Here is a 23,986-nt window from a genome sequence, read left to right as displayed (position 1 = left end):
AATGACGAAATCAACCACGCAGCAAAACATTACGAAATATTTTTAATCAGAGCTTCATTTTTCAAAACAAATATTACACAATCATACATATTAAAAAAAAAAAACAACAACAACAACATACTTCGGCAACCTGAAATTGATTGTGTTAAAAATATATATTTCTAAATTAACAATGACCCTGCTTTAAGAAATACAAATACACGGTATCATAAATTTGATTTTATTGATAATGGGGGGGGGGAAAAATCACTACTATCATGTTGCAAAGAAAATGCAAAAGGATTCAGTTAATATAAACAGTCATATAACATATCATTAGAGTTTACACTGTGAATACATTAAAATTGCATGTAAAACAAAAACATAACAATCGCTATCCCTTACCTTTGACATTACATGCAACACGAAAAATAGACAAGCCTTTTCAGTTCCACTAATATGTGAGATGATACATTCAATGCCTCCTTTAACTCCCTCATTACATCAAACTTTGATAATGTCATCTTTGCCCATATGTCACACAGCTCCCTTTTAAATCACCAAAATAGAACCATAAGTATGTAAATATGATCTCCTTTTTAGTGGTTTAATTAGTAAGAGTAAAAGGCTCTGATATGCCCAGCTATTGTGTTTACATTACAGTGCAGCAACAGGTGGCAGGGTAGTCATCTGCGTCAACTTTGAATTCGTTTCCATAAACAAAGTAGATGTTTGATTTTCCTTTCCAGGTGTATGTGACCTTGGTGATGGGGATCAGCTCTATGATTTGACGCTGCAGACAGAGAAAGAAAATATGAGTAGGGTGCATGCTGCTAAATTATTCTTTAACTAACCAAGTCATTAGATAATAGATAAACAAATGTTTTTTTAATATAATATTGACAAAAAATACCTGCTGTAGAATGCGTGATGTCTGCATGTACTTTCCCTGGTGCTCACTGACAAGGCGCTGAGAAGCACTCACCACCGAAGTGTCAGGGAATCCTGAAAGTGGGTATACCTACAAAGGGTGTTCACAGTGAATTTAAGTTAAGCACCGAGTTAATGTGACTATTTAAACTGCACTGACCTATTGTTAAATAGCTCCAGCAGATTTAAAAAAAAAAAAACCCAAACAAACAGAGTTTAATTTTTACATTACGAGAAATGCAAAGGTATACAGTTATAAGCTCTGATAAGTTGATATGAAAACTGCATAGTTAAAGCAGCAGATAAGCAACTAGTCCTACACAATGGTCTCACAGGATGCGTTTGATGTCATTGTGGTCTCCAATGTTTTCCTAGTTGTAACAACCTAATGTACAGTAAATGGTGTTAGATACAACATGGGCTAAAATAATGATATTGTTTTAACATATCATCTCTTCTTGCAACATTAGTGAGAATAATAATGTGATTAAAGATGCTCCAAATATTCAGTCATGTAAAATGTCAGGACAGGACTGCATAGAGACATGTGAATGTTTTCACATGGCTCTATGCAGTCCTGGGAAAAACTAAGTACAGCCCATGATTCAGTATGTTGCAGAGCAACTCTTAGCAGCAATAACTTGAAGTAGTCGTTTTCTGCTATCAGTCTCTCACTTTGTTGCTTTATAATGTTGCTTCAGTTTATTGAATTTTTTTGGTCATTTGTTTATGCACAGCTCTTTTAAAGTCCTGCCACAGCATATTAGTCAGGTTGAGGTCTGGATATTGACTTTAGCTGTCAGATTGCCTCACATGTGACTGTACTATACAGACGCATCAATGACTGCAAGGTGCCCGGGTCCTATTCCTGTAGAAGAAGCCTAAATTATCAACACTCCACCACAGTGCTTAACAGTTGGTATGAAGTGTTTAAGCTGATATGTTGTGTTTGGTTTTCTCAAAAACTGTGTTGTGCATTACAGTCAAACATCTCTCTTTAGTGTCATCTGCCCAAAGCACATTGTTTCAAAAGTTTTGTGGTTTGCTCATATGCAACTCTGCAAACCTAAGCCGTGCTGCTGCTCTTTTTAGAGAAAAGAGGCTTCCTCCTGGCATCTCTTCCAAACAAGCCATACTTATTCGGTCTTATTCAAATTGTTCTGTCACAAACTTTAAAATAAAATTATAATCAACAGAAAATTTTCTGGGTATTTTTTTTCCTTCTTTAGTTACAAATATATAATGATCTATTTTCAATTATTTTCTTGCGGCGTACCAGGTATCACACCAAATATGGATAGTAATATCATCATAGACAGAATACCATGTATTGGGTGTCTCTGAAGAGCTCCTTGCCAGACACCTTGCTAAGGTTTTCCACCCGAAGTCCACTCAACTGTTCCACAACATAGGCATCAGAGTTGTTAGTCCTGGAAGCAAGAGGAAATTCAGTCTTCTATTATAGCAGCTTTACACCGTATATGACTGAGATTCATCTTATTAAGAGACTATTGCGCTGGCTAAGCTAGTTAAGTAATTTTTATCAATGTGCACCATTTCACAGTGAGCTTGATGTAAACCAGGAGCTGTTGTTTTCCACTGCATATGTCACACTGCCTCGATCCTTGCCCATGACAGGAACTGCAACTGTAAAAGAACAACTATCATTTTGCTTCACAAAAAAGCAAAAATTTGATTCATAATACATGACCCTGTTTGACCCTAAAAATAAGAAATCTGTGGTTTATGCTTACTTTTCTCTTCCTCTGCCACTGCAGTGGGTGCACCTATCATTTCCGTGACGATAACAAGATCCATTACACACCCAGCAAACTTTCTGTCAGGAGAAAAAAAGAAAAAGAAAAGGCTTTTAGGAATTTTATCATTTATCCTTTTTTCTCCTGAGGGCCGTGCAAAAATACTTACGTTACCAGCTCCGGCACAGTCTTTGCATGGTTTTCGGCCAATTCCCAAACAATTATGGCAGGGCTGTGAATGCAATGTTTATCGTGAGATAAAAATAAACAAAACATTTTTTTAAAAAGTAAAAGTAGTTATTTTTAACGTGTTTTCCACAGCTTACCTTCACAGATGATGTGTAGGGAACTTTAATAAATTGTTTGTCATCCAAAAAAAATTGGGGGGTTTTAGCAGGAATATCCCAAGGCCCTGGAGGTTGTTGGGCATAGGCATCCACCGTCTGACCTGGTACAAATAAAATGCATCCTAAATAGCTAGCTGACAGCTGAAAGCTAATGGAATTTTGCTCATTGTAACATGCTGATAAGCAGATCTACATCTTTGACTATTGGACTGTTTGTCTGACATGAAATTCATAATGTTACTTCAGACTTAAGAGTAATTCTATTTTTTAACATTAAAAAAGGACACTTATTTAAACAGCATTGTACCTGTGTATGGTTCGTGACTCCACTCTGTAGATCTGGATTCAGTGAAAGTGTCCAGGCGGTACTAAAAAACATAAATGTTTGTATTGGTTATTGTTAATGATTATTCATGCTCTGTAATGTTAAAAAAAAAAAGAAAAAAAAAAAAAAAAGAGTTATTTTTGATTGTCATTGTGGCAGGTTTTTCCAAATACAGCCTACTTCATCTTACCCTATATGTATTGAATGCCTCCATGTTAGTGATCACTCCATCCTTTGCTGGTGCAGAACTGTAGCAGCATTTACTCTTTACAAACAGGAGTAAGGCGTCCCGGGCTGTGTTTTCAGATATAGAGGGAATGCTGCCAGTAATAAGGGAAGGTGATATGATATGTCACATTGTCTACCCTTTTAATATGAAGTTTCAGTTGTCTGGGTGCTGAGGCACTGAGATTTTTTTTGCTTCCTAAAATCCGATCATCGAAAATGTTTTGCAATATCATGAGCTAGTATGGTGAAAGAAAGTGGTTTGAGTCTTACTTCCACTGGGGTTGATCCAGTGCAGGCTCAGGCTGCGCTGCTGGGAATGTGGGCATGGGAGGCGGCAGAAATCCACCTTAAAATCAAAACGTTTTTAGATTCATACAATAAAAAAAGACAACAAAAAGACAAGCCTAACGCTAGACCTCAAAGTCTGGCCAGTTGAGTTTTTCTCTGAGTCTGGAACTACAATTAATCATATCTGAAAAACCTGCTGACAACGTCCAGTTTTATTTATAAATATTGATCTGGTATCTTTTATACTGACATTTTCTTGTACTTTGCAAAGATTTACAAAGCTGAGGGCAACTTTTCAACACCGCAGAAAAATCCGACACCCCCAAGAAGTTACAATCTCAAAATATGCATTTGATTGTATTAACACCTCATATTTTCAGTATACCCAAAGTAGAGCATATAGTGTGTATTTGGGAACCTTGCAAAACTAGGTAAATAATGTAAATATTTGTAAAATCTGTAATTATTGATGCATGTTACCTCATCATCATAATTCTTTTGTTATATGATTGTACGCTGTAACATGATGTAAAGTAAATATTAATTTGAGTACTGCATTCATTGTCTTCTTCCCTTTCAGCCATGGAAAATTGTGTTTTAAGTATAAATATAGCATAGCATACAAGGTGTAACATTTTCAGATTTTTTTTTTTTTTTTTTTTGTAATGTGTTTTTATTGAACCATTTGAGCCTCCGCATAGGACATTCATAGTGGCGCAAACAAACTATGTCCGGCATACGATACCTCCCCCAGCGACTGTTCCTTCATATCCAGGCATGTTGTCAAACATGCTGGCTGGAGGAGCGGTGGGGCCAATGGACTCAGCAACGGGTGGGGCAAACATTGCTGAAACAAACCAGAAGAACCAGTTCACTCATAGCCACAGACAGACTTTGAAATTGTATAAAATTTCAATCCTGTATTGACATTTTCACGAATCACAGTCAGACCAAAAAGAAAACCGGGAAAAGAAAGCTGGAAAATAAATACATAAATAAATAAACTCCATCACTCAGTCTACTCTGAAATCTCCGGGCATTGTCCAAATTACACGTCACTGCTTCACAACATCCTATAAAGCTGTTAGGGTGCAATTATGTGACTTACGTTTGTGCAACTCCATGTTCGTATCCATACTGAGTTGTTTTTCCCGCACCAACTACTTCAGACAGGGGTTGATCTCACTTCCTTAAAACTTCCTTAAATCTCGCTAGACATTACACCCCCAGCAGTCTTATGTTACACTACATACGACTTCTCCAGCGACAGACACCTAACCTGTACGCCGCGATGACGTCACTCCCACAGCCGGAAGATGATAACTATTACTTTTATCACAACAATCTGTATCAATGAGTAAGAAAATAACAAGGAGGGTAAAAGATCTTACCAGGCGTCCCCGCAGCTGCTGGTATATAACCGGGATTATTTATTCCATAATCTCTGCCTGGCTGACTGCAAGTAAGGGGAAACGAAAGTTAAGATAATCAGAGTGGGGGGGGCAAAAAAATTAATAAATACAATAAAATGCGAGCTGGGTTAAAGTTTAAAGCAAAGAAATACAGAATAACGCGATCATTACCTCAGAAAAGGCTGTCGCTCCATTCCAAAGCGTTTCACAGCAGCTACGAGAGAAAAGTCACACCGTGCAAAGTCTTCAGATGTGATCTAGAACCATGCACTGTCACTTCATCACAAGACATCAATCATGTGACATAAGACTGATCATTCGCCTTTTATTGCCCCACTCCTGCGTTACGTTCCCAGTTTTTCACAGCTGCCAGCTCTGGTTGCAGCAGTCAAACAGGATTTTTAAAAAAAAAAGATTTCTGGTTTTCTCAAAACAGGAACTGCCGTGTTTTATTGATAGTTTAGAGAAGTACAGAAAAACCCACCCCAGCACATACACACTCCCCCCAAAAGAGAAAGTATCCGCTCAGGAAGTACGCACCAAGTTTTGGGAGCGTGTTACAAATAATGGTGTATTTACAGCTAAAAGCCTCAGAGCACCATCGGAAGGTATCAAAACACTTTACGAATAATAACAACGACCAGAGTCCAAATATGTAGCTAAAACAGTTTTGACAAAGACAATCCGGTTGAGTCAAAAAGCATGTTGCAGTTTTTTTTTAGATAGACTACAGCACCCATAATCCTTTGCAATGCTCACGGAAGTCCTTTTTCTTTCCTTCCGCCATCCCCGAAGTCCCTTTTGGATTTACATCGGCGGGTGAGTTGGTACAATCTGAAACAATCCGCTAGATTTTGGGCATTATTCGCCCATCCTGACATGGTTCACGAATCATTGACATTTATTATATATGTACAGGCTACGAGTTATAGTTTTGTCTTGCGAAATGTGCTTAAATTGAGCAAAGTGCTGGTGCTAAAGAGACTTACCGGCTGGCAGCGCCATCGACGTGAAATGGAGTTGTAGTCTTCAGCAAAGGCCTGCTGTACTAAATTTCTCATAGAAATATATTCTGCTCATAAATCTAATACGTGACAGAAAACAAAAGTAGTTGTACGTAATTGTATTTATGTTTAACCTCAAACTCATGTGAAATCCTTACAGTAGAGTAGCATGGCTTGGCTAGCTAGCTAAACATTGAGCCTACCGGAGACGCTAGCTAACGATGGTCTGCACGTTTGCTTTGAGACTCACTTCTCGGAGTAGATGTAGATGTTTTGAGACATAAAGGCTATGCTTGTCTTTTGTTTCAGCTTGTAATTGACAGAATATAGTGCAGCAACGGTGAGGCTTGGCATGTTGAGTTTGTGCTAAACTTGTCTTTTCATGTGGTTTGTCCTCAGTCACCATGGCAGCCCTCAGGCCCCTCACTAAACCCAAGATTGTCAAAAAGAGAACCAAGAAGTTCATCCGCCATCAGTCTGACCGATATGTCAAGATCGCGGTAAGTGTCATGTCATAGATGCCCATCAGTTTTGGACTGTTTACCTGCGGGGACTAACTCATGTCAGTGAGTTATATTACCTACACGTTTATTCACATATCCCTACAGAAAAACTGGCGCAAGCCCAGAGGTATTGACAACAGGGTCCGCAGGAGGTTCAAGGGCCAGATGCTGATGCCCAACATCGGTTATGGAAGCAACAAGAAGACCAAGTTCATGCTGCCAACTGGTTTCAAGAAGTTCCTGGTGCACAATGTCAAGGAGCTTGAAGTCCTTTTGATGAGCAACAAGTAAGTTATGAATGCATATGCATGTAGATTACTGCTGCCGTAGATGTAGAGGACATGGTGCACCAAATGGCTTGTATTGGAATAATGTCATACATAGGTTTTTTCCCCAATGTCTGTGCAAAAGTTTATTATAATTAAAAGTATGCAAACACTATATTAAATTAGACAGCTACAGGGAGACATTAGAGTAATTGTTTTTGTGTAGTTAAAGTATGTTGAAGGATTTTACGGAGTCTTCCTTGTTCAGGTAAAGCCTCTAAGACTGTGACTGTGCATATATGCATGTTGAGATCATGTACCAGTACAGTAAAGAAATAGGTTTAATATAGCAGAAGCCTGTGCATTTTGGTGGTATTTGTCCATAAACACAAGGTGCTGCTTGAGTCAGCGAAACCCCAATAAGTAAAACTTATCATGTTATAGTGCTGATGACTTTTCTGAGATATGTGTGCAAAAGACGATGAGCATTTCATATATTTAAAGTTTGCAGTTGCACTGACTGGTTCAACAGTGAGTGATGTTTCCATTCTCAGTCATCTTGGCATTTTTCTGGTGAAAGTTGCTGCTGGTTTAGTATTACCTCCTAAAGATGTTTTGCTTTTGACAATTTTTGGCCTTCTACCTAAGAAAAATAACAGGGGACTGTAATTTTTAAGCCCCATCTTTACCCTTAGCCTATCTGATCAGTCGCCACTCAAAGACTTTTAAAATGACATTTTTGCCTCCAGTATGTTGAAGTAGCTGCATACTTTTGTCCCATGTCTCAAACCTCAACAAGTGAGACCAAACGCTGGAAGGATTGAGCCACTATATGAGCCCCAAATTTGTTTTTTGTTGTTGTTGTTTTTTGTTTGTTTGTTTGCAGAAGCGAATGGATGTTTGTTTGTTTTGTTTTTTTAGGATATTTAATTTTGTAACTGTAGGCCATGGCCAGAAAAGACACCACTCATCCCCTGATAATATTTTTTAAAGGTGGTTTTAGTTCATGAGACTAATATAATAACCTAACAGTCTGATAACCAGAAATACAGATGTCATTTAAAAAAAAAGAAAGATCTTGTATGAGGAAGTTGACTGTCAATGTACCTCCACAATAACTGAATTCCCAACATCCTATTAATAGATGTTTTGTTGTCAAGGTTTATTTGGTCACTGTTTCAAAGTAGAGCGGAGGGTTCAGTGTTTAGAGGAAAGAAGTTTGTAACACTTAAACACCTACATTGAAATGCTAGGAGTTCTCCCATGGTCAGACACAGCGGGAATTTCACTTCTTATTGTACGTGTACACAGTTTCTGGTTATCAAAAAGATTTTAAACCTATATTAAAGCCACTTAGCTTGTTTTCAGAGACTTGATCTTTTTTGAGATTACTCAGTGTTTCGGCAGTTAGTTTGATTCAGAAGGCATATAATTGATCCCATAGGACAGGTCGTGTTGAGAACCCTAATAGTGCTCAGACTGTTTGCTACGGGAGGATGTGGACCCCAGTTTCTCAGCTGTATTGGACAGACAAACTTTAGGCATATGGTTTGTGGTTCAAGGGAGCAGTTTGATTCTTCTCATTCACGTCTTCTTTTTAAAAATAACTTATTTTTTGAAGCAGGTGTAAGCATAAGTCCACAGAGATGATAGTCTGGTCAGTAAAGATGAGGGTCAGATCAGCTGCATAGTTTTCACGTAATTTGTGGCACAACTTTCAGAGGATTGTCTTTGCCAGAACATGGACTGAATCCTGATGTTTGACATTTTGACATCTTGCTAATGTCCATAAAGTTGTGATTGAATTTGTGCTTATTGAAATTGTGACAGACTAAACTCTTTATAATTATTTTATTTGGGATAAATACAAAAATGTCACATGTCAGTTGCTTATATTTCCTTGAAGACACCTTTTCACTAACCGAATGTGATTCTGTGCCTCTGTAGGACTCACTGTGCCGAGATTGCCCACAATGTCTCCTCCAAGAACAGGAAGCTGATTGTGGAGAGGGCAGCTCAGCTGGCAATTAAGGTCACGAACCCCAACGCCAGGCTCAGGAGTGAGGAGAACGAATAAACTGGTTATTCACAATAAAGACTTAAAAATGGAAAATGGCTTCTGGATCTTTTTTTTTTCCACTTTTGAACTTAATTGGCTGTTTTTAAAAAGACTCGTGTGAATATATGAAACCGATTTATTACTCTTATTACATTGTGAAATAACCCAAACTGCAGTTACCTGTGGTACCATGTTTGTTTTAAGACCACCTCCTCTTAAAGACATCCTGAATTTATAAACTCGTAAACCATTAAAAATCATAAATATTATGTTTTTGACACAGGGAGATTAGACAGGTGATTCTTGTGTTAAGGTGTCCAAAGATTTAGATGATCTGAATATATGTACAAGTAATCTTATGACCGCAAAGAGCAGACTTTTTCCAGACTAATTCAGGCATTTTTTTTTTTTATGCTGAGCATAATGTAAATGAGAACGGATGCCCTTTACATGGTCAACTCTTGCTGTTCAACCTTCTGTTTGTGAGGGATAACCAATCAAATGAGATTCCAGCTGAAGGGAAAGAAGCCAATATGGATTTTTCAGACAGTGGATGAACTCAAGTCCAGTGTAACACAAATAAGGAGTACTTAAAAACCTTCTCTAATACAGATGTAAAAGTGAACCTAATGGTTTGTTTAATAAGGTTTGTTTTTTTACAATTTGATATTATTTAGAACTTGAACAAAAGTCATGTCAGTGTAGTTTAAATGGTACCCTAAACATTTTGTATTGCTATTTAGTTTTATCGTGAGGTGTACTCATAGGCTTTTTGGGATTTCTGTTGCTATATATAAGTAAAAGAAGCACACATAATTTGTTAAACCTGCTACAGCAAGTTCATAACAAGCCTTTCTGTAAAGATTCATATGTGTTGCCTAATCCAAAATTAAGCTTGATGACATTATCTCTGACTAAAAGCTCTCTCAGCCATAAAGGACATTTTTCAAGCCTTCTGTATAGAAAGGAAGCCAACAGTTACCACCTGACTTGTATTGGCTGACTGGTTTTGGACCAGTTAACTTGGAGCTTAGAGTCAGTTTGGCAACGTGGATGAATATGTTCTGATAAAGCCTCGGCTGACACACTCATGTAATTACTTAAGTTGTGTCAATAGAGCAACGACAATGTAATCAAAAGGCATTGCTTGAATTGGCCTGCTCAGATTGTGTACTGCTTGATGATGTTGAGAGCCGGATCCCTGCAGAGAAAGTTTCCATTGCGTTCTGGCAGACAAGCTGTGCCCCACAGCCCTGAGCCCTCTGCCATCTGTTCCCGTAAAACTGACATTGCCAGAGAAGCAAAAACACAACATTTATTTGGCCAGTCAGCTTGTGGCTGTTAGGATGTGGAAGTAAGTTACCAATTATGGTTGGAAAAAACAAGCAGAATCTTGGATCTGAAGCTTTCCTCGTTCCGAAACCAGCACCTGTTTGTGGAGTGTCCTGGAAGACTCACCTTAGAGGACTGGATGTTCTCCAGAGAGAAAGAGAGGAGAACATGAGAACAGCAGGGCAGGCAGACACTGCAACGTCTGAGAGATGGTGAGAGTGTCAGGAAGAGGACAGAATCTATTTTTTCCCTTTCACTGCTCAGAAAATGAACATGTCAGCAAGGGTCACGTTTGGAAAAGGGCGCCTCACTTCCAAACAGCTCTTCTTCGCCTTCCCTCAGACAGATTCCCTGAGGAAAGGCAGCCGGTCTGCAGGAGGAAAGAGAAGGATGTTCTCCTTTTCTCTCAGATGTCGACTGGGTGTCATCAGAGGAAGGACAAAAGGTAAAATCTGACATTTAATATTTAACAAGATACCCAAGACTTCTATGGAGTATCCAGAATTTATCTTGTAATCCCAACAAAATACTTACGCAAGTTTACCTCTGTATATAACCTTCAACACTCTTTAATTCATGTACATTATGCTGCAGGCCTGTCAAACATAAATGTGTGAGCATGCTTGAGACCTGTGAAACTGAACATTCGCTTGAAGAAAATCTTGGATGATGATTCTTAGAGGTGAACAGGAACGCAGGCGTGTGATGTGTGGGACACGCGTTTCCTCTGGCTCCTTTTCTTCACACTGATATGTGCTGGCTGACAAGTGATTTAGTCATTTCGCTCCTCACACTTTCACTTGCAGCTGAAGCTGATAACCATAAGATGGCAGTGTGGTCAGTTTGATCGATGTTGAGGTTAAGCTCCACGGCCTCCTGTCTGGAATATGGTCATGTGAAGTAAATGTAGGCACTTTCGTGAGGGTTTCTCTACGTAAATGGAGATGGATCAGCATCGAACAGCGAAACCAGTCACACACCAATGTCTGTTGAGATCACGAAATATTTTGCACCAGTTTCTTTTCTTTTTTTCAAATATTGAATATCACACATCTTTGTTTTTATGCCAAGGTCACAACAAAAAAAAAAAAAAAAAGGGCACTCTTATACTAATCAATACCTTGTCAGTAATGCTACAGCAATTATGTTGATTTATCGTCTAGAGCAAATGTAAAAGAGTCCATTTTTATAACATTGCCAGTCGGTTCCCAGAGGTTTTTATCAGTCCAACAGACTGCTCCATCTCCCAATTCTCTTTATTCTGGTGGAAATTAATTAGTCTCGCTCTGAAAGACTACACTCGCTCACACTGTAAATGGGGTATTAAGGACAAAAGTCTCAGAGGAAATCATCTACACCAAAGAGTATTGTGTCCACTGGAACAGCTGACTAATTAGGCTCCACGCAACAGCGGATAGAAACATGGAAATGTTTGTTTGTAATCACTTTACACATGTGGGCAAAAGGCCGCTTTGGAACAAAGGGTCTAATGTTTTTTATGAGCTTCTGAATTTTATGTATTTTGGTTTTATCCCTTTTTTTTAATCTGCCTCTAAAGTGATGACAAAAACGATCTGCACTGAACCAAAAACAGAGGCTGATGAGGTTTCCAGGAGCTGCCAGTGATGCTGAAGGAGGGGTTTGTTTTGATAGTGGTTGCAGCGCAGGTCAGGAAGTGGCAGGCGCCGAGGTTTTTGTGCGTGACAAATGCCCAGACAGGTGCAGTGATGGGCCCTTCGTGTTTGGGTGGAGGGCCCCTGAAGGATTAGCAAAGGGTCCTTTAACCCCTCAGAGGGTGAAACATGAGATGTCAGGCCTCAGAGGAAACAGATTTCACAGTTTCATTAAGCTGCTCAGATTTAACGTGTTCCTATTTTACTGCCGTTTGAATATATTTCACTTATTATCACGATTGCAGTTTGAATGTCGACTGTGCTTGACGACTGCATAATATTTAGAAGCAGCAACAACTGCAAGATGTACAGGCAGCTGTTCTTCACAGGAATTTAACATATGCTTCCTCCAATATGCTGCGTGTGCACGTGTGCGTGCATGAGAGAAAAAGAGAGAAGATAAGAGCACTGTGTAGACACAAGCTCTGTAAAACGGTTTTGTCTCCATGTGAGAAAAACGTGACACTGTCTGACAATGAATGTGCAGGTGGTGTTAATTGTTCCGAGAGTTGAGTGTGTGGGGTGTGCGCAGTTTTGTCGTGTCTAATCTGAACGTGTGTACTCTATGTGTGTGCTGAGAATGTGTTTGACTTGGTGGGAAGTGGATAAAGAGTCTGTCTATGTGTGTGTGGGGGTTGGCAAAGGGGAGGGAGTGACTATCGTGTGTGCCTGCTTCACTGAACCCCTCTGGCAGAGAGGGAGACAGAGAGAGGGGAGAGCAAACGCTGTAGCTCTGTATGAGAGGGCTGTGTGTGAGCTCATGTGAGTGTATGAAGAGGGCATGATAAATCCTCTGGAAAAAAGACGAGCGATTAGTAAGAATAGCGCAAAAAAACGGGACAACAGCGAAATGGCAAGAAAAGGACACGAACCATTTCTCTCCCTGCTTTGGATTTTATAGAAGGAGCACAGCTTGGCAGATAGTAGTTTTAGATGTATGTGAGCATTGAGAATAATCATTTAGGAAGGTAGTGAGGATCAAAATTTGCCCTTTGGAGCTCCAGACCTTCCTGGATAGTGTCAAAATTTAAGGACATGCTGGAGTTGATGCACAGGAATGAAGGAAGAAAGATGTTTTTTCTAAGCAGCTGAGATCTGGTCTCTTGGGTCGCCTACTTTCACCACAGCTCTCTGCCCACTACTAAAGATCAGCAAGGTTACTTCCAGAGGGTGGCTCCGCTGATTTAACTCCAGCCATGCTCTGTGGTCTGAGGAGAGACACCAAGAACAGCATTGGTAAGAGGAACATATTCTGACATTCATAGTCAAAGGGTACAGATTTTGTGTGGCCATAGAAGATTTAAGACAGTCACTTCTGAGAGGTGCCTACGTCCCTGCGGTCTTAAATCTGTTCAGCTTTAATGCAAATGAATTTGATGGTGGAATCATTACACTGCGTGCAATGCAGCAGTAATAGATTGCGAGAGATTTAAATGTCAGTGGACTCAGCCACCAGCTCTGCATATCATCCTGTCATGTGTAATTAGGGCAGATATAGCAGCATAAACTGGGTCTGGAAGGGCCCAGTTTATAAATAAAGTTTCACCTCTGAAAATAGCAATATGATTTCATTGTCAGTCAGTACCGCCCACATATTTAACCTACATTCTAGGATAGTAAAAAGTGCCCTTAATTGATTCGGAAGTTAATCAACTCCCTAAATATTTATGCAGGAAGAATCTTATTTGTAGTCACCAGGTCTTTCAGATGGAGGAGTAGTCATACCCTTAAAAAAAGAGTTTCCTCTAAAGAAACAGAACTGAGAGGATTCATAGTTGTAATCAACACCATCCCAATCTTAATTTTGGCTCTTGATTTGGGTGCTGGTTTTTCAAAGCTGAAGCAGGATGCCTGGAGGATGGCTTGATGGTACAGTAGCATTCAGTCACGTGCGGTGTGTTGGGTCTGTGTAACCCAGAGCCAGTGTTGCCTTTTGACAGCAATGACAGCTGTTGGACCGTCAGGGCCCCCAGGAGTCCGTGTGGTTACGAGGCTTTTGCCTTGCCTAACATGTTTGCGATGTGTCACTCACTTTGTGTGCTTTGTGCCTCAAAGCTACTGGACACAGGACTTGTGCAGGGACGTGAGGTAAATTAATGACAATGTTATGCTTGTGCATATTCTCCAAATCGCCATAACGTGCAAGACGGAGATTTGTCTAGTTAAGCTTTGACTCATGCGGATGTGTCCACGCGAAGGCTGGATTTTCTTCTCGTATCCCGCGGCTGCCTGAAGGTTTCAGGTCAGTAAAGGTATGACAAAGGATCTATGCCTCTCAGCTGTCCGAAGGCTTCAGCTTCAGTTGGACAGATGTGGTGACTCGGTGTGGACAGAGATAAAGCGGTTGGTTTGATGCCCTTCAAGCACTTCAGTCTTTGCAAATCAGTGCAGATAACAAAAAAGACATGTCAGACTAAATGAAATGACATTCTTCATGTCAAACCAATATATTGTCAGTAGATCATTGTCAAACTGATATAATCTGAAGCCTGAAAGCTTACTTACTTCTTTCATTTCTGACCTAGAGCAAATGAGAGGAGATCATACATGAATATTTGATTCTCATAGGCATTCTCATATATGGACATACAGTACATATATGTAGTTCAACTTGATTTCTTTTTTGTCTATTATTATCCTCTGTCTCACTTGCATTTTGTACATTGTCACGTTTCAGTGAGCCCTGAAGTTGGCTACAACTTGAAATCTGCTTTTCTTGTGACTGTTTACATCTGGCACCATTAAAAAGCATGCATAATGAGTGTCGTTTGCAGTGTGTTTATGGATTTCGCGAAAACCACGGCTTCATTACATTTAATACTGAGGAAAATGTACATTTATGATGATTCCCCAGCAGAGTACCACGGTTTGCCTTCTCAATGATGTGTAGACAGATTTATGGATGTTTGTTCAGATGAATATTGTAATTATTGTGACACTCTCACACAGTGTAAATCACCCTAAATCTAAAAACATGTATGGCACCTCAGTTCCCTTCAAGAGTTCTGGGGCTGCGCGTTGCCAAAACTATGTACCAATCAAAAATACTTAACTTCACCGTCCAGCGGTTTGAAAAGCTTGTGCAGTTAATGTGTTAGGACTGATTCTTACCAGTGTCTCCACTCTGCAGTACTAACGCAGTCATCATTCCAGACTCTTGCTTGTGAGTACTTCAGTTTGATGCACGTCATATGAAAAGCAGCAACATGCTCTCCTCCACTCATCTCATCCAAGTGTGGACCTGGCACAGCTATTTTTCAAGTTTGTAATGTGATGTTCAATCGCTGTGCTGGACAGCTGAAAAAGCTAATCCGCAATGAACAGGATTAGCGAAATGCCAAGTCAGTTTCCTCATCACTACGACTGCTGACATGGATGCATGGCTGCTTTCAGGTTCAGATGGCTGGGCAGTTGCTCCACTAATCTGAGGACGGTCCAGTGCTGAGTCCCACTGTGGGTTAAGAATAAAAACTACCTTGCTCTGCAGAGCACATTCCCTAGCTTTATCTGACAGCTGCTATAAATGACATGAAATGATGATTTCCTCTCTATGCATGAACAGACCATTAACTGCATGCTGTTCTTTCAGGAAGGCTCCCATGCTGTAGTAGCTGCTTGTTGCAAATGTATCCTTGTGTTAAATTAAAGGTCTTTAAAGGTCCTTGCTGGAGACAGGGGCTAGCTATTTTAATTCCTTGACCCTTTAATATGATTGTTAGGGAAACAAAGTGGTGTGACCTTTCAAGGTCCTGAGTTTGAGGTGACCATTCAAGCTCAGATAGTCCTGACAGAAGTATTTTTGGCTGTAGTGTTTCCCTGCAAAAGCTCCTCAATGACAGAGGGTGAAGTTCAAACCCCTTACTGTGGGCTGCTGTCACGATGTGCATTGGGGCAGTCGTTTTCATTTAGTCTTCTGCTGCAGCATTTCCCTACATATCCTATCACCACACTGTCTCTTCAGATGAAGGACCATACTCAAAGGGAAGCAAAGAGTCCGGGGCAACTGACCAATCACATTCGTCTCGGAGGCGCAGCCTTTCAGGTACAATACACTCAAACCTGATGTTACATCATTTACTTTGTTTGTTGTCTGATTCATGCTACTATGCTCAATTCACCTGAGTCCCCAAGAAGAGGAAGCATCCCTCCATGTTTGATTGAGACGCTTGTCTGTAGAGCCGTTTACGTCCTGCGGTTTGCTTGAAGTTGCACTGTTTTGAATGCTTGGATAAGGTAAAATATTTGCTTGTGTTGCAAACCTGTCATTGGTAGTAAAACCACACATTGCAGACTGATTTAAAAGCACAGCACAATGTGGAGCGCAAGACAGAATGAGTTCTCCGTTGACACATAATTACATATCCATCAATTGTTGACAGGCCAGATAATTTCCAGCTTGTTCTTTATTATGAATTCGATGCATTTCTTTTCTCAATCCTTATGTAGAGTCGTTTGAATAAAACCAGTTTTATTCTCCACATCCTCCTTCTGAACTCTTCACAAAGATTAACTGAGACAGAGAGATCTGAAGGAACAAGGAGAAGACAGGAGGCTGAGAAAATAAAGTAGGAGGTCTTATGTCAGAGAGCATTTCTGTGAAAGATTCAGGGAAAGAGTCTTTCGTTGCCCCTCAGACAGGGTGATTCTGTCAAGCAGAAGCTAATGCTGACTGCAGATCTGTGCCTGCGTCTGTATCTGTCAGCAGAAGAGTATCGAGGAGTGACCACCGTGGATCTGATGAAAAGGGAAGGCAGCAGCCTTGGCCTCACCATCTCCGGAGGGTCTGATAAGGATGGCAAGCCCAGAGTGTCAAACCTACGGCCAGGTGGGCTAGCTGCCAGGTGAGATCTCTGCTCCGTGATGCATTTAAAACCTGGCAACCACACCAAGCTGCCCGGACTTATTATTCTGCCCCCTGACAACGTGCGCATGTTGCAAAGCTGCACCGTCTCACTAACTGCAGGGCTGTAGGCAATGTGTTAGATCAGCTTGACCCAGAGTGACACCCCAACAGGATCAATGGAGCTATGTCCAAGAGCAGATTTAAATTTTATCTCTATTTCTGATCAGTTCATGCTTGATTTGCTGTACTGTGGTGATAACTCAATATAAATGTTTTGTGAGCGTGCTTTTTGTGCTCAAAGATTGTTTAATTAAGATAAAGCTAATTTTCCCCAACATCAGCCATGTGATAAGAAAATTCATTGGAAAACTCACATTTCATGATGATTAAGCAGCATGTGACCACAGTGAAACACACACACACACAGATTTGTGAGAATGACACAGCCCCTCTGAAAATGTCTTGGCCAAATATGCCATCACTCGTCAAATCCAAGGAGGTTTTAAACGCAGACACAGTGCTAATTCTTCCGAGCAGCTTGTTTTCCATCAGCCGAGTTCATGCTTGTGTGGAAGTGCTAGTTAATTTACTTGGTGGAGAGACACACAGGCAGACAGGAGAGCGACAGGCAAAGACATAGTGTGACGAGACTGGACCAGGCGACAGGCCGTTCAGCTCTGCCGGTTGAGACATCTCTCTTACTGCTGTCAGTGCTGATTGTCAGTAGCCTAAAGGTGAGAAGGGCAAGCAGGGCAGAACATCTATTTAATTAATTAGCTCTCTGATGAGCCTCGTGTTGACTCAGAATGTCACATGTCAGACACCATGTACAATCATCTCTGTCAGTGTGTGAAGACGTGAGGCTTTCAGCCAACCTGCTCCAGCATCCACTCTCCTTTTTGCACAGGTGGCTCACTATGTTAGTCGGCTTACTGCTGATGCACGTCGGATCCAATTATCATAACCGTTTCAACAAAAACAGAAAACCAACTATGATTATTTCTGTGAAGTTTATTTCTCACTTTTATTTGTTTGTTTTTCACAAAGGGATGATGCACTGAAAGCCACTCAGAATGGTAAATGGCCTGTATTTATATAGCGCTTTACTAGTCCCTAAGGACCCCAAAGCGCTTTACATATCCATTCACACACACATTCACACACTGGTGATGGCAGCTACATTGTAGCCACAGCCGCCCTGGGGCGCACTGACAGAGGCGAGGCTGCCGGACACTGGCGCCACCGGGCCCTCTGACCACCACCAGTAGGCAACGGGTGAAGTGTCTTGCCCAAGGACACAACGACCGAGACTGTCCAAGCCGGGGCTCGAACCGGCAACCTTCCAATTACAAGGCGAACTCCCAACTCTTGAGCCACAATCGCCCCAAGAGCCTTATTTCACCTCGCTGATTACAAATCGCTCAGGGTACAGCTCAGGCTGTAGTGAGTTATAAATCCAAAGCAATGAGCTCCCCCCAATATTCTGATAATTCTCATTTTGAAGCTTTCACAGCTTTCTCTTACATTAAACATATTTGTACCTTTCACCTCACGTATTAAGTAACACAGTAATGCAGCCAAAAGCTGATATTGCACATTAGTGGTGCAAATTTTTAAACTTTGGTAACAAACGTGGATTGACTCAGAACAGCTGCCTGCTTTGTCCACTTAGTAACTGAATGCCGATCCTAATCGTATGTCTTGTCTATGACTTTCCACAGGAGTGACCAGCTGAATGTAGGAGACTACATCAAGTCAGTGAATGGCATCAATCTGTCAAAGCTTCGTCACGATGAGATTATCAGCCTGCTGAAGAACATTGGGGAGCGAGTTGTGCTGGAAGTGGAGTATGAACCGCCTCCATTTGGTAGGTGGTGTGTCTGATTCACAGTTTTAGCAGATGGAAAGAGTTGTGTGAGATGACAGTATGAAAATGCTTATCATTAATGCAAATTATTTTTATTTTCAAATATTTGGTCTGCAGCCAAAAATCTAAAATGCAAGAACAGGAGAAAAATGTAGTTGCCTTTCAAAAGCATTCTTTATCCTGCTTATTATGAGTAAAACAGAGTATTTAGGTCAACACACAAAAACATGAAGAAGGTTTAAATTCAAAGGCTAGTTTGACAAGTTTTTAAATTCCTGAAAGGAAGGAAATGAATGATAATTGGCAAAAGTAAAGGAGAAAGATCTCTGGACATCCAAATGATGCAGGTCATGATGAGGACACTGCACTGCCAGAGGGCTCAGCCCTCACTTCCACACTCATCTGCACTGTGGCCTTTCTACATGTTTGGATCCAGACATCCTGACATCTTTTTAAAAGCAACCCACCAAATCAGCGCTTACTGAGAAAAAGTATTTCTGAACAGATGTTTAATGCTGATGCACGCGTGAAGCACAGCTGCTCTTAATGAATATTTCTGCTATATTAAAAGAACAGCCGTAACCTAAAACCTATCTGCCAAATCAGGCTCGGTTTGAACTTTCAGGATGAAAATCATCAAATCAATGCTTACTATGTTTCTACGGGAAGCTGACCTGGTCCTCAGGCAGTGCTCTGTTTGCAAACCAGAAGGTCAAACACATAAAGTTATTCACCTATTACCAAGTAATCAACTTTCTAAATTCAACATTTCAGGTTATACTGGAATCAAACTTTTGACAAACCTTTTGTACTGCTAGTATTTATTTAATCATTTTGTCAATTCTGCTTTACTCTTAGTCCAGAACCCCTCAGGAGTCATAACCAAAAGCATCGAGGTGTGTTTACACAAGGAGGGCAACAGTTTTGGTTTTGTCATGAGAGGTGGGTGCCTAGAATGTTTTTCTCTGTTTTTCCAGTCCTTTAATACATATAGTTTTCCATTGATCTGTGTGCTCTGATTTTCTTTTCTTCCTTTCTGATTTGGGTCAGGAGGCTTCCATGAAGACTGGCGCAGATCTCGTCCTCTGGTGGTGACCAGCGTCAGGCCTGGAGGTCCGGCTGATAGGTAAGGATAAGGACACAGATATGGACAAAGATAGATGTCTACTGGAAACAGTGTTTATATCTTTAGGCTATATGCATTACAAGTGTAGCCATTCATGTTTCTTGCCTGCATTTTATGTCTTGAGAATGCATGAGTGAGCTTTTCACATTACTCTACGAATGCATGAATGTATATATCTGTACTGTGTATGTGTCTTTCCTAATAGATGTGTTTTAATAATTTACTATTAAAACATTTGCTGTTCAGGTGGAATTTGATTTTTAGGCCTTAGAATAATGCACCTAAAATAATGTTGAAACGATTTTGTATGTGTGCGGCAGACTTTTTTGTTTCTTCCTCATTACCATATATTCAAGCCACTCTGTGAAACTGTGGCTTTGACACATACAGAGTATGTTATCTTCAAAGCAGAAAGGCCAGCGCTCATCCTGAGGCTAATGTAACATTGCACTTTTTTCCCACATGAAAACTGCGAGCACTAAACACTGGAGTGAACATAATTCACCGTCAAAGACTTAACGGTTGTTTATCTCATTTATCCTTCATCTCACCTGGGAGGAAACATTCATGTGGAACTGCTTAATCATCTACTGTGACTGGTGCACGATTGCTTGTAAAAGCATCTTATGCTGGTTGTTTATGTTTTGTTTTTTGTTCTTTGTTTATCCATCTGTGTTTCTCCAGAGAGGGCACTATTAAGGCTGGAGACCGAGTATTGAGCATAGATGGGATGCCTCTGAGCCGGGAGAGGCACGCTGACGCTTTGACCATGTTAATGCAGAGCGGCCAGGAAGCTCTGTTCCTGATTGAGTATGACGTCTCTGTCATGGGTGAGCACACACAAACACACACACAAACAGACACACACACACACACACAGGGAATATGTGGAGGCATATAGGGCATCATTGCTCTGAGGGTAAATCATGTGGCCGTTTGGCTGTGTGGATCTGAGTGACTGTGTTGGAGACGGCCCGAGAGCACACTGGGAAAGGGGACACGATTGTTTCATGAAAATGTGTTTGTCTGTTCCCGAACAATGACTGCTAAAAAAAAAAAAATTTAAAACATGTTGCTTTTTTGTACCATTTTCTTTCTAAATAAAAGTTGGAGCAAAAGGGAGATATTATATTGCATGTCCCCTAATCCTTGGTGATGCTATTTAAGGAGAAAAGATGGGAAGTTTTCAAAGCAGTGTATTGATTATATTGATTGTACTGATAGTATCAGTCTGTCCCAGTTATGTCCCTCTGCTATCCAACAACCCCAGTACCCTTAATAATCTGTTCACCTGCCCAAATGATATCAAATGCTGATATCAAAGCACACACTAAAAGCTGTTATAGCACAATGTTTCCCCCATAAAATAATCATTATTAGTTATTACTTTTTGTCTTTTGTGTGTTTTAAACAAGGTTAATAAGCACTTCTGTGATTTAGTGTTTCTATTGAGTTGGAGTGTTCATAATGACAGCTTACATAAATAAGTTGAAGCAGCAGATATCAGGATATCCTGACAAAAAATCCTGGATTCTACATTTCCCACAATGCACGTCTTTCACTCTTGGTCACATGCCACAGTTAGTAATGGGTTTTAGTTGAGTCACCTTTATTACACCAGGATTATTTTTCTCAGACTTGCAAAAATGGAGCTTGTTCAAAGCCTGCGTACAGCCTGTGGTCGTGTTCATACGCTGACTTTAGTGTGTTCCCTCATGATATTGTGTCTTTAAGTGAGTTATGGTTGGACTATAATGCAATAAATGGTACATACCACCATTATTTTTAGAAGTTTGGAATTGCAGTTTTATTTTGTTAAGCTCAGTTTAAAACAATAATGGAGTTAAAAAGGAAAACAAACAACAAAAAAACACCAAACATAAGTCAGCCTGAGGACACAAAAAGAATCCAGCACAACTGATATTCTACCAAACATCCTCTTTGTTGGGTAAAAAGTAGAAAGCTATATCTCTAAGTTCAGTAACACACTGCATGACTACAAACCTAATTATAACCTCAATGTGATCATAGTGACTAATTCTCAAAATTGCACACTCTGAACTGCTCTATGCAAAACAGGGCAGGTCACCAAGGACAGCTGACACATATTCACACATATCCTGTGTGTGGAATCTAAGGATTCAGACCTGTTGGCTCCAGATTCGACCAGCCACAGGATTCACAATTACAAGAAAAATACATTTAGGAAACGAATAAAACACTAAGATCTAGAATACACTGGTTGTGCTTTTTAAAATTCATTAAAGTTCCTTATTTGAAACATTGCTTAACTTTAATTATGAGCAATAAGTGTCACAACATTTGTCCTGCAAAGAAGATGTCACTCAAGATATTTAACTTCTCTGTGTGGTTATCATCAAGACATGTGGAATAGAACTTGCCAAACAATATTAATGTCTAAATGCTTTGTTAACTAACAATAATGTCAATGTAAATTTTATTAATATTATTACAAGTGACCTCAGTGTGCTTCCCATATAAGGTAAAAACATTAAAAAATATATGGATCTCTACAATGTCTTAAGGTAAAAAGAACACAATTAAACTTTACAAGGAAAAACAGAACAAAACGCACAAACAGACACATGGTTATTAACTGTAAGCCTGTGACAACACAAAGATTTTGAGTCTGTTTTTGGATGTAGACACAGTTGTAATTGACCTCAGGTCAGTGGGCAACATGTTCCAGGAACTGGACCACAGCGACTGAAAGCACCCTCAGCACACTTAGATCTAATTCTGGGAACAGTTAAGAGATCTGCACCTGATGACCTGAGAGCTCTAGTTGGGTTATTTACACTGAGCAAGTCAGAGATGTAGTAAAAGGCCAAAGCATTGGGAGCTTTTATGAACTAACAGAAGGACTTTAAAGGGAAGACTGTGTTAAACTGGCATCCGAGGAAGTGACTTCAATACCGGAGTTATATGTTCAAATGCTGCATTTTGGACAAGCAGAAGTTGCCACACTGATGATTTGGATAATCCGGCAAATACAGCACTGCGGTAGTCTAACCTGCTTGATATGGATGCATCCACCAATTTCTCAGAGTCCTGGTGACCTTATTAATATGATTATAAAAACTGAGGGAAAAAATATATTATTTCCAGCTTTTATCCCGTTTATAAACCTCCGCTTTTTAGAGGACAGCCAAAATCCTAGTGACTGAATGACAACAACAAAGAAAATAATGTGTGTATTTATAAAATGAACAAGTATGCCACAGCGACTAACATCTGTAAGACTAAAAAACTAAGCACAGTGAGTTCATCCATTACTGAGTCAGGTTCTTTAGATGCATTCATTAACTTGGTTGATATTTCTCATATCTGTCTATATGAATGGTTTCAGAGGCAGTGCAGCAAGCCTCAGGCCCTCTGCTGGTGGAGATAGTGAAAGGCCCCTCTGCGAGCCTGGGGATCAGCCTCTCCACGGCAGTCTACAGGAACAAACAAGTTATTATTATCGACAAGATAAAAGCAGCCAGTGTGGTGGAAAGGTGAAACTCACTTTTTAAACAAATAATAGTACTGAACAGACAGCTTCCTGATAGAAAACTTCCTCACACCATCCGCCTCTGTCTCACTTCTTTCAGGTGTGGAGCGCTGCATGTAAGTGACATCCTCCTGTCCATAGACGGGACCAGCACAGAGCACTGCTCTCTGATGGAAGCAGCACAGCTACTCACCAGCACTTCTGACATTGTCAAACTGGAGATTCTTCCAGCAAGCCAGAGCAGACTTCCCATCAGGCCGTATGACACAGGTACATCCTGCAGGTGGCACGAAAAAAGCAGAGGAAGGCTCTTAAAGGTTATGGAGGAAAAGAGGACAGTAGTGACAGAGGAAGCTGTCTCAGATTAAAACAGGAGACAGGTTTTCTATGTCAGGACTGCAACAGGTGATGGACAGTGTTTCTTTTTAACGTATAAGTGCATTAGTTGCTTAGATCTATATCAAACAAGGCCAAAAACTTAGAAGATATTGAATTTTACAAAGAGGAAAATATTGAATCTCGACATCTAAAAC

General features: G+C 40.3%; 3 protein-coding genes across 10 annotated transcripts in view; 2 read left to right on the top strand and 1 right to left on the bottom strand.

The window, feature by feature from the left end:
* Positions 1 to 25: 25 nt before the first annotated feature.
* ssuh2rs1 (ssu-2 homolog, related sequence 1) lies at positions 26 to 6,672 on the bottom strand. Of its 2 annotated transcripts, XM_085443525.1 has the most exons (15): positions 6,474 to 6,672; positions 6,256 to 6,350; positions 5,438 to 5,480; positions 5,246 to 5,310; positions 4,600 to 4,701; positions 3,837 to 3,912; positions 3,529 to 3,658; positions 3,321 to 3,381; positions 2,993 to 3,114; positions 2,836 to 2,898; positions 2,664 to 2,746; positions 2,464 to 2,556; positions 2,234 to 2,339; positions 893 to 1,000; positions 26 to 772 (listed from the first exon to the last, which is right to left on the bottom strand). In XM_085443525.1, the coding sequence occupies exons 2-15, from the start codon at positions 6,269 to 6,271 to the stop codon at positions 632 to 634; spliced, it is 1,209 nt and encodes a 402-aa protein (XP_085299651.1). In that variant the 5' UTR covers positions 6,272 to 6,350; positions 6,474 to 6,672; the 3' UTR covers positions 26 to 631. The 2 variants fall into 2 exon arrangements, with proteins under 2 accessions (XP_085299651.1, XP_085299652.1); XM_085443526.1 differs by lacking the exons at positions 5,246 to 5,310; positions 5,438 to 5,480; positions 6,256 to 6,350; positions 6,474 to 6,672 and adding an exon at positions 4,963 to 5,224.
* A 2-nt stretch (positions 6,673 to 6,674) lies between these two features.
* rpl32 (ribosomal protein L32) lies at positions 6,675 to 9,152 on the top strand. Its single transcript, XM_085443527.1, has 3 exons — positions 6,675 to 6,770; positions 6,879 to 7,060; positions 8,987 to 9,152. The coding sequence occupies exons 1-3, from the start codon at positions 6,675 to 6,677 to the stop codon at positions 9,114 to 9,116; spliced, it is 408 nt and encodes a 135-aa protein (XP_085299653.1). The 3' UTR covers positions 9,117 to 9,152.
* Positions 9,153 to 10,404: 1,252 nt separating this feature from the next.
* Positions 10,405 to 23,986, top strand: part of grip2a (glutamate receptor interacting protein 2a) — a 33,319-nt gene continuing 19,737 nt past the window's right edge. For 4 of the 7 annotated variants that reach the window (XM_085443221.1, XM_085443219.1, XM_085443225.1 and 1 more), the window contains exons 1-9: positions 10,405 to 10,875; positions 16,065 to 16,145; positions 16,806 to 16,944; positions 18,668 to 18,813; positions 19,672 to 19,755; positions 19,864 to 19,939; positions 20,624 to 20,769; positions 23,310 to 23,457; positions 23,554 to 23,723. In XM_085443221.1, coding sequence (XP_085299347.1) covers positions 10,698 to 10,875; positions 16,065 to 16,145; positions 16,806 to 16,944; positions 18,668 to 18,813; positions 19,672 to 19,755; positions 19,864 to 19,939; positions 20,624 to 20,769; positions 23,310 to 23,457; positions 23,554 to 23,723 — 1,168 coding nt within the window. In that variant the 5' untranslated portion in view covers positions 10,405 to 10,697. Of the gene's footprint in view, positions 10,876 to 12,791; positions 13,340 to 16,064; positions 16,146 to 16,805; positions 16,945 to 18,667; positions 18,814 to 19,671; positions 19,756 to 19,863; positions 19,940 to 20,623; positions 20,770 to 23,309; positions 23,458 to 23,553; positions 23,724 to 23,986 lie in introns of those variants that run through there. The other 3 variants (XM_085443220.1, XM_085443224.1, XM_085443222.1) reach the window with 3 other exon arrangements.

The sequence above is a fragment of the Copadichromis virginalis genome, linkage group LG20 (assembly GCF_057382275.1).
Source record: "Copadichromis virginalis isolate Kocher_CV1m ecotype Utaka linkage group LG20, C_Virginalis_male_GT1.1, whole genome shotgun sequence".
Classification (NCBI taxonomy): Eukaryota; Metazoa; Chordata; class Actinopteri; order Cichliformes; family Cichlidae; genus Copadichromis; species Copadichromis virginalis.
This window is presented reverse-complemented; position numbering and strand designations above follow the sequence as displayed.